We start from the raw sequence: 9910 nt of genomic DNA on the forward strand, positions 1-9910 counted from the left end.
TGTTCCGCTTCTGTACAATTGCTTGGCACACCCGCGAACTCCTGCCCAATCGGTGCATTACCCGTACCCCCCAGCTTAATGTCAACCAATCAACTCCCCCGCTGACTGGAAATCCCCCAAACTGTTTACCTCGGCCTATAAAAAGCCTGCGCAAACTCCCCTCGGGACCTCGGAGCATCACTGTTCGTGAATGCACGGAGGTCCAGGTTCGAACCTGAAATAAATGGCCCTTGCCGCTTGGCTTTGACTCTGGACTCTGGTGGTTCGTTCTTTGGGGTCTCTCGAGCTTCGGGCGTTACATGTGGGGGCTCATCCAGGATACCCCCAAACCCACCAGACCCCAAGTCAACGGGTCATTTCTGAGACCGATCGGTAAGTGAGCCGGCTCTGTCCATTTCTGTTTGTCTGTTTGTTTCTGGCTCTCCTGCGCGGGATCTGTATCAGAGACTGACACAGCCCTGGCGGATGGGCTATAGGGCAGCCAGTCGGGACCAGTAGGAGACGTCCGCTGGCACCTGTCTGGGGCACCATTTTGGCCCATCGGAGCTCTTTGTTCGGGTTACAGACACCCATTCTGTATCTGGTCTCTTCACCAAGGCACTTTCTGTTTGCCGCCGCGCTTGCGATTTAAGTTGTCTCCTCTCCTCCGCAGGTATATCCGGCTCACTCCCAGAACATAAACTAACTTGACCCATCTATTTCTTCCTATACAGACTATGGGACAGAACCAGAGTACACCTCTCTCCCTTCTTCTGGCTAATTTCAGGGATGTCCAGACTAGAGGCCAAAACCTAAGCCTGGACATCCGCCGGTCGAGACTTATCACTTTCTGCCGGTCTGAGTGGCCCACTTTCGGGGTGGGCTGGCCTACCGAGGGCACTTTTTGTTTGCCTATAGTTGCTAAGGTCAAGACCAAAACCCTCCTGCCAGGAAAGGAAGGCCACCCAGACCAGGCTCCCTATATCCTCGTCTGGCAGGATCTTGTTGAAAACCCTCCACCCTGGATGTCTCCCTTCCTTTCCTCAGGGTCCTGTAAGATTCTCGCGGCCCGCTCCACTGACCCAACAAAGCCGTGAACCCCCTCAGCACCTCCAAATCCCATATTGCCCGATAGTCAGGACCTACTATCCCTGGACCCTCCACCCTATCATCCCCCTCCCCTCGCACCCCAGGCCCTGCCCGCAGCAGCTGCCCCACCAGTCGCCCCGCTGGTTGCCCCCAAGGGGAACCAGGAGGACGGGAAGCAGCAGCTGCACCGGAGCCAAGGAGGCTAGGGGCAGCAGCCGAGCCAAGCCCTATTGAAAATGAAACCAACCGCGAAGGGCCAGCCTGCCGAACTCGTGGGCGCACCCAGCATGAGCCAAGCTCTCGCCTCCCCGACTCCACTGTGGCCCTACCCCTGCGGGAAATAGGACCCCCCGATGAAACGGGCAACCCCCGACTCCAGTACTGGCCCTTCTCCACCAGTGACCTTTATAATTGGAAAACCCAAAATGCTCGGTTTTCTGATAACCCTAGAGATCTTATAGCCCTCCTAGAGAGCATAATGTTCACCCACCAGCCTACCTGGGATGACTGCCAACAGCTTTTGCGAATCCTGTTCACCACGGAAGAAAGGGAGAGAATTCAACTTGAAGCGTGGAAGCTGGTCCCCCGGGAAGATGGTTGACCCACTGTTAACCCTGACCTCATTAATGCAGCGTTTCCCCTGACTCAGCCTAATTGGGACTACAACGCGGCAGAAGGTAGGGGACGACTGCTCATTTATCGCCAGACTCTAATGGCGGGTGTCCGGGCTGCAGCACGCAAGCCCACCGATTTGGCCAAGGTGTACTCGGTAGTACAAGGTAAGACAGAGAGCCCTGCCACCTTTTTAGAAAGATTAATGGAAGCCTTTAGGCAGTATACCCCCATGGACCCCGAGGCCCCCGAAAATCAGGCCGCTGTTGTAATGTCTTTTGTAAACCAGGCTGCCTATGACATCAAAAAGAAACTCCAAAAATTAGAGGATTTAGAAGGAAAATAGATCCAGGACTTACTCTGCATTGCTCAGCGGGTATATAATAATCAGGACGCTCCAGAGGATAAACAGCTCAAAGCCACCAGGGAAATGACTAAAGTCTTAGCCACCATAGTTCAGAAAAATCAAGGGCCCACAGGAGAACAGAAAACTTGCCCCCCTAGGCGCCCCCTAGACAAAGACCAATGTGCCTACTGTAAAGAAAAAGGACGTTGGATTCGTGACTGTCCCAAAAAGAAACAACTGTGCTCGGGATCAGAGCCATGGCAAACCAAAGTGGCCCCCATCCTATTTACCCAAGACTCAGAATAGGGATGACGGGGTTCGGACCCCCTCCCCGAGCCCAGGGTAATCCTACAAGTGGAGGGGACCCCTGTGCAATTCCTCATGGACACAGGAGCTCAGCATTCAGTACTCACTAGCCCTCATGGAAAAATCTCTGATAAGTCCTCCTGGGTCCAGGGAGTTACAGGAACTAAAAAATATCCTTGGACCACCCAATGAACCGTGGATCTAGGGACAGGAAGGGTAACCCATTCCTTTTTGGTTATCCCGGATAGTCCCTGCCCCTTGCTGGGAAGAGATCTCCTCATGAAAATGGGAGCTCAGATTCACTTTCAGCCCGAAGGGCCTAAAGTAACTGACTCCCAGGACCAGCCTATCTCGGTCCTCACCATACAACTGGAAGATGAATATCGGCTTCACCAAACTCCACCCTTCCCAGAACAGGATATTGACTACTGGCTCCACTGGTGTCCCGAAGCCTGGGCAGAAACCAGGGGAATAGGGCTAGCGAAACATCGTCCCGCTCTATTCATAGAAGTTAAGCCAGGGGCCGACCCCGTGAGGGTCAAGCAGTACCCCATGTCAGCAGACGCCAGGCTGGGCATCACCCCACACATCCGCCGTCTCCTTGACGTCGGAATCCTTAGACCATGCCATTCGGCGTGGAATACCCCTTTGTTGCCTGTGCGCAAGCCTAACAGTGGAGATTACCGGCCAGTGCAAGACCTAAGAGAGGTCAACAAACGGGTTATGGACATTCACTCTACCGTGCCCAACCCTTATACTCTTCTCAGTACCCTCAGCCCAGACAAACAATGGTACACTGTCCTTGATTTAAAAGATGCCTTTTTCAGCCTGCCTTTGGCCCCCAAGAGCCAAGACATCTTTGCATTCGAATGGGCGGATCCGGAAAGAGGCATAAATGGACAACTCACCTGGACCCGACTTCCACAAGGATTTAAAAATTCCCCTACCCTATTTGATGAAGCCCTCCACGAAGATTTAAGTAAGTACCGGAAATTAAACCCAAATGCGTCTCTCCTACAATATGTAGATGACCTCCTTATTGCAGCTGAGACTCGAGAAGCCTGTCTTGTGGGGATGAAGAACCTCCTGCAGACGCTGGGGAACCTAGGGTACCGCACATCCGCTAAGAAGGCCCAAATCTGAAAACCTGAGGTAATATATCTGGGGTACCTGCTAAAAGAAGGACAGAGATGGCTCAATGATGCCCGGAAAGAGACTGTCCTCCGCATTCCGCGACCCACCACGCCTGGACAGGTGAGAGAATTCCTGGGGTCTGCAGGATTCTGCCGCTTATGGATCCCAGGTTTTGCTGAAATGGCCAAACCCCTTTACGCAGTCTCTAAAAACCAACCATCATTTGAATGGTCTGCGGAAGCTGAGCAGGCATTCCAACAGATAAAGAGAGCCCTCCTATCGGCCCCAGCTCTAGGACTGCCCGATATCTCTAAGCCTTTCCACTTATATGTGGACGAACATAAAGGCATAGCCAAGGCAGTGCTAACCCAGCATCTAGGTCCATGGCCCAGACTAGTGGCCTATCTCTCAAAAAAACTGGACCCTGTAGCCGCAGGATGGTCCCCTTGTCTCCGGATAATAGCGGCTACAGCCCTAATGGTTAAAGACGCCGATAAGCTATCCCTGGGCCAAGAGTTACATGTCACCACACCCCATGCCATCGAAGGAGTGCTCAAGCAGCCCCCCAATAGGTGGATGAGCAATGCCCAGATGGTCCACTATCAGGGACTCCTGTTAAATCCCTTGCGTATCACATACACCTCTCCCCGAACTCTAAACCCAGCCTCGCTGCTACCCGACCCTGACCTGGACTCCCCGCTCCATGACTGTGCCAACATCCTAGCGCAGATCCATGGAATAAGGGAAGATCTACAGGACCGGCCTTTACCTGATGCTGAGGTCACCTGGTTCACGGACGGAACCAGTTTCGTCCATCAAGGACAGAGGTATGCGGGGGCAGCAGTGACATCCGAGACTGAAGTAATATGGGCAGAGGCTCTGCCCCCAGGAACTTCTGCCCAAAGGGCAGAACTGATTGCCTTGACACAAGCATTAAAAATGGGGCGGGACCGCAAAGTGACTGTATATACAGACAGCCGGTATGCCTTTGCCACAGCCCATATACATGGGGCAATATACCGTGAGAGGCGACTACTCACTGCTGAAGGCAAAGATATAAAAAATAGAGATGAAATTCTGGCCCTATTGGTCGCTATTTGGGCCCCTAAGAAACTGGCCATAGTACATTTCCCGGGTCACCAAAAAATAACTGATCCAATCTCTCGAGGAAATAACCTAGCTGACCAAACTGCACTCCAGGTAGCGCAAAAACCCATCCCAGTATTACCTGCGCAGCTACCAGACCCAGGGCCCCGAGATTTACCCCCACAGCCTGAATACTCAGAAGATGATCTTATCTGGATGCACAGGCTCCCAATGACCAGAGTTACAGATGGATGGTGGAGGGACTCCAGAGACCACCTTATCCTTCCCGAAAAATTGGGCCACGCAATCCTGACAAAAATACACCACTCTACCACTTGGGGCCCCGAAGACTTCAAGATCTCATCAGACAATCCAAACTGGTATTAAGAAACATCTCTGACCAGACAGAAAGGGTTGTGACAGCCTGTTCTGCATGTCAACTCCAGAATGCACACCCACATGCTACAACCCAAGTCCACTGTAAAAGAGGAACCCTACCAGGACCCACTGGGAAGTGGACTTCACCGAGGTAAAGCCCGGCAAATACGGCTATAAATACTTACTAGTGTTCATAGACACCTTTTCAGGATGGACTGAAGCCTTCCCAACCAAGAAGGAAACGGCGCAGATTATAGCCAAAAAGATCCTAGAAGAAATCCTGCCCAGGTATGGTTTTCCAGTAATGATAGGGTCAGACAATGGACCTGCATTCATCTCTAAGGTAAGTCAGGGACTGGCTTCCTTACTTGGGGTAGATTGGAAATTACATTGTGCCTACCGGCCCCAAAGCTCAGGACAAATAGAAAGAATGAATAGAACATTAAAAGAGACCCTTACTAAATTGACTATGGAGACTGGCGCTAATTGGGTAGAACTACTCCCCTACGCTCTGTACAGGGTTCGCAATTCCCCATACAAATTGGGCCTTACACCCTATGAAATCATGTTTGGCAGACCCACACCTATCATACCTAACCTTAAGTCAAACCTCATTCAATTAGATCAAGATAACAGCCTTTTATCTTCCTTCAGGGCCCTACAGCGAGTTCATGAGGCCGTGTGGCCTAAACTAAGAGAACTGTATGAGACGGGGCCCCCATCCACACCTCATCAGTACCGCCCGGGAGACTGGGTCCTGGTCAAGCGACACCGACAAGAAAACCTCGAACCCAGATGGAAAGGACCTTACCAGATCATCCTGACAACTCCCACCGCCATCAAGGTAGATAACATCCCTACCTGGATTCACCACACCCACGTTAAACCTGCTGACCCGCTGTCCGACCTCGTGGGACACACTGACAAAAAAACTGCTTGGACTGTAGACCGGAGTAAGAACAACCCCCTCAAACTAACCTTGCGCCGTACTCTCCCTAAACATGATCAAGATAATGATCATTATCCTGCTAGCCCTAAACTTCAAACCCCTGAAGGGGGTACTGAATGCCCCCGTTGATAAACAGGCATTGCTACAAGCCCTATATGGAAGGCCCTGTGATTGCAAAGGTGGCATAGTTACCACCATTGCTCTGCCACATAGTAAAAGGATAGTAGCTGGCTCCGTAGGACGAGGGGGTCTACAGCGGCACTACACCCAAACCCAAGATTGTGGGACCACAATCGCTTACCTCACCCAGACTTATGGCAGCACCGGATTCGAAAAGCAGCAATGGTTATGTGTTAACAAACCCGAGCCCCTACCCCCCATGACAGAATGCCCTTGCAAAACTTTCCAGGAGTCGATACACAGTTCTTGTTATGACTCCTATCAGCAATGTATAGGGCCAGATAACACTACTACCTACTTTACGGCCATCCTACAAAGTACCAGAGCAGCCATAGCCAGTGATGACAATAAGCAAATCCTGGCTGGCTGCCGTGGCTCAGTCGGAGCCGCCGTCTGCTGGAACCCTCGAGCCCCCATACATGTGTCAGATGGTGGAGGGCCCCAAGACGCTGTTAGAAAAATTGAAACGCAAAAGAAACTTAAAAGACCTCACGAAACATATGTATCTACAGCTTAACTACCACCCCCTAGTTCTCCCTAGGCACAGCCCTTACGAGTTAGACCCTCAGACAATGTCTATCCTAGAAACCACCTTCTCACTCTTAAACACCTCTAACCCAATTTTAGCCCAAGATTGCTGGCTGTGCCTACCCCAACAAGCTCCCCGACCCATCGCCATCCCCACCATAGTTAATATTAGCATAACCAACGACTGCTTCCCCTCTTCCCTACCTGAACCCTTCCCCGTTCAGTTCATTAGTCCGTTCAACGCATCTTGCTTCATAGGTAACCTTACCTCTCAGGACAATAGCATAGATGTAGGAATCACGTCCCTTGCCCAATGCCACCAGTACATCACTATCAGCTCCTCCCTATGCAGTACTAACACCACTGTATTCGTCTGCGGGAATAACCTAGCCTACACCTACCTCCCCCATAATTGGACTGGAATATGTGTCCTGGCCACTCTGTTACCAGATATTGACCTGGTTGCAGGGAAGACCCCCATGCCCATCCCTAGTCTGGACTTTGTAACTGGCAGATCCAAGCGAGCTGTGGCTGTAATCCCCCTCCTAGCGGGTCTAGGAATTACAGGTGCAGTAACTACTGGGACAGCAGGATTAGGAGTCTCTATACACTCCTATCTGCAACTCTCCCATCAACTAATTGACGATGTCCAAGCCTTGTCAGGGACAATCCAAGATCTGCAAGACCAGCTAGATTCCCTAGCAGAAGTAGTGTTACAAAATAGAAGGGGTTTAGACCTACTAACCGCAGAACAAGGTGGCATCTGTTTAGCCCTACAAGAAAAATGTTGTTTCTATGCCAACAAATCAGGAATAGTTCGGACCAAAATTAAACAGCTCCGGGAGGACCTTGAGCGCTGACGAAAAGAACTAGCCGAAAACCCACTTTGGTCAGGGCTCCATGGGTTTCTTCCCTACCTCCTTCCCCTTTTAGGTCCCCTACTATGCCTCCTTCTCCTTTTTACTGTCGGCCCCATTATAATTAACAAAATAATGAATTTTGTCAGAGATAGACTAAACACCATTCAGGTTATGGTCCTTAGGCTGCAGTATCAGCCCCTGGACATGGAAAACGAGCTGGATTAGCTAACACTGTAGGACCCAAGATTAGCTCCTCGGGTACTTGAAAAAGGGGGGAATGAGAAGCCTAAGAAAACTGAAACTTAATCAGCTTGTTCAGCTTCTGTACAATGCTTGAATTACGGGAAACTGAAACCTAACCAGCTTGTTCCGCTTCTGTACAATTGCTTGGCACGCCCGCGAACTCCTGCCCAATCGGTGCATTACCCGTACCCCCCAGCTTAATGTCAACCAATCAACTCCCCCGCTGACTGGAAATCCCCCAAACTGTTTACCTCGGCCTATAAAAAGCCTGCGCAAACTCCCCTCGGGACCTCGGAGCATCACTGTTCGTGAATGCACGGAGGTCCAGGTTCGAACCTGAAATAAATGGCCCTTGCCACTTGGCTTTGACTCTGGACTCTGGTGGTTCGTTCTTTGGGGTCTCTCGAGCTTCGGGCATTACAGCAAGACTGTCAGGGTCCCAGATAATACATCTTGCCACAATTTTTGAGAGAACTTGATGGGCCAACTTTCCACCATTTTATCATCTGCAGGATCCTTTGTTTTTCCTATTTCTCCACTTACATCCCTTATGACAAACTCTTTCAGTTCTAAGTCAGCCACCATAACAGCTATGATAGCAATGAGTTGATTAGCTATAGGGGATAGAACAGATACTAAAGTAGTGTACCATGCCCCAGGGCCTGACTGTAAAATGCAGTCTTTCATACGAAAGGAAAATAATTCTTCATCTGGGTCTCTAAAATACTGGGTGTAAATGGCACATTTCATTTCCAGTTTGCATATAATTATAGTTCTTCCAAAAATTTCCAGCATAATCAAGGGGTGGGAACATCCCCTTTGTTAGGCCAGGTTATCTTAATGCTAGCATTTATCCAATCAATCAAATTAAGAACCTATGTTTCTCACCCATGCCTGTAAGTATGTAATCTTTGTCACAAGGCAGGTTGAGCAGTGACTGAGGCCATTTTTGATATCTCAAACTCATTTACCATAATACCATCTTCCTCAGTAACATACAGTCAATGCCCAAGTTACCACCTCTTCTCAGCCCTTTTGCTTCCCCATACAGGTTTCAGACATTTCCTATCTAATCTCTATCTAATTGTCTCATCCCCAGATGATCCAGGGCACTACACACCTACTCTCCATCCATTCTATGCAGCTATTCTGACCTTAATCCCCAGGCTTTAGGGAGCCAGAGGCAAGACCGTAAAGTCACAAGGTAGTTACCTAAAGTGGCACCATCTGTGTACCAGAGGGAAGCACAAGATGGAGGGCCAAAGATAGAATCAGTGTTGTCAGTACTAGTACACATGCATTACCAATTGTTCCAGCACCGTTTGTTGAAAAGACTATTATTTCTACATTGACTTGCTTTTGCACATTTGTAAAATTACTTGAACATATTTGTGTGGGTCTATTTCTGTGTCCTCTATTTGTTCCATTGAATTATGTGTCTGTCCTTCCATCAAAGTCATACATTCTTGATTACTGTAGGAATTTAATAAAGGGTAAATTGGGCGAAGGGATCACTCCCCCTTTATGCTACTTTGTCAATTTTTTTTAAAGCTATTATAGGTCTTGTGCAATTCATATAAATTTAAAATAAACTTGTGTATGTCCACAAAAACCCTGTTGGGATTTTAATGGGAATTTCGGTGGGCCTATAAATCAATAAAGAGAATTGACCTCTTCACTTTATTCAGTCTTCCAATCGATGAACACCATGTATCCATTTATTTTGGTGTTTGATTTCTTTCATCAACATTTTATAAAATTCAGCATCCAAGTCATACATTTTATTAAGTATATACCTTATATGTTTTGTTAGTATTTCACTTTTTGGGGTGACTGTAAATCATATTTTTATTTTCATTTCTACAATTTCATTGTTGGTATAAAAAATTACAGATAGTGATTTTTATGGTTGATCATGTATTCTACAGCATAACTGAATTCACTTATGTCTGATTTTTTTTTTATTCTAGATTCTTATGGACTTTTTTCACAGATATCATGACAATTACATATAGGGACAGTTTTATTACCAATATATATGCCTTGTCTTACTACAGTGGCTAGAATTTCTACTACTTTGTTGAACGTAAATGGACATCTGGCCTTGTTCCAGATTTTGAAGTGAAGCAATGTGTTTTTACCATCCACAGAATGTTGCTAGCTGGAGAATTTTTTGAAAATGCTCACCTTCAAGTTCAGATAGTTCTCTCCTATTCTGAC

At 48.5% G+C, this 9910-nt stretch overlaps 1 protein-coding gene across 1 annotated transcript; it reads left to right on the forward strand.

Moving 5' to 3' along the window:
- Positions 1-565: 565 nt before the first annotated feature.
- LOC115526218 lies at positions 566-6008 on the forward strand. Its single transcript, XM_030333694.1, is given in 4 exon segments — positions 566-1072; positions 1186-4874; positions 4877-5053; positions 5056-6008. Coding segments are annotated over 4 exon segments (5175 nt in total). The 5' UTR covers positions 566-716.
- The last annotated feature ends 3902 nt before the right edge of the window (positions 6009-9910 follow it).

This window comes from Lynx canadensis, chromosome D1 (genome assembly GCF_007474595.2).
Source record: "Lynx canadensis isolate LIC74 chromosome D1, mLynCan4.pri.v2, whole genome shotgun sequence".
Lineage (NCBI taxonomy): Eukaryota > Metazoa > Chordata > Mammalia > Carnivora > Felidae > Lynx > Lynx canadensis.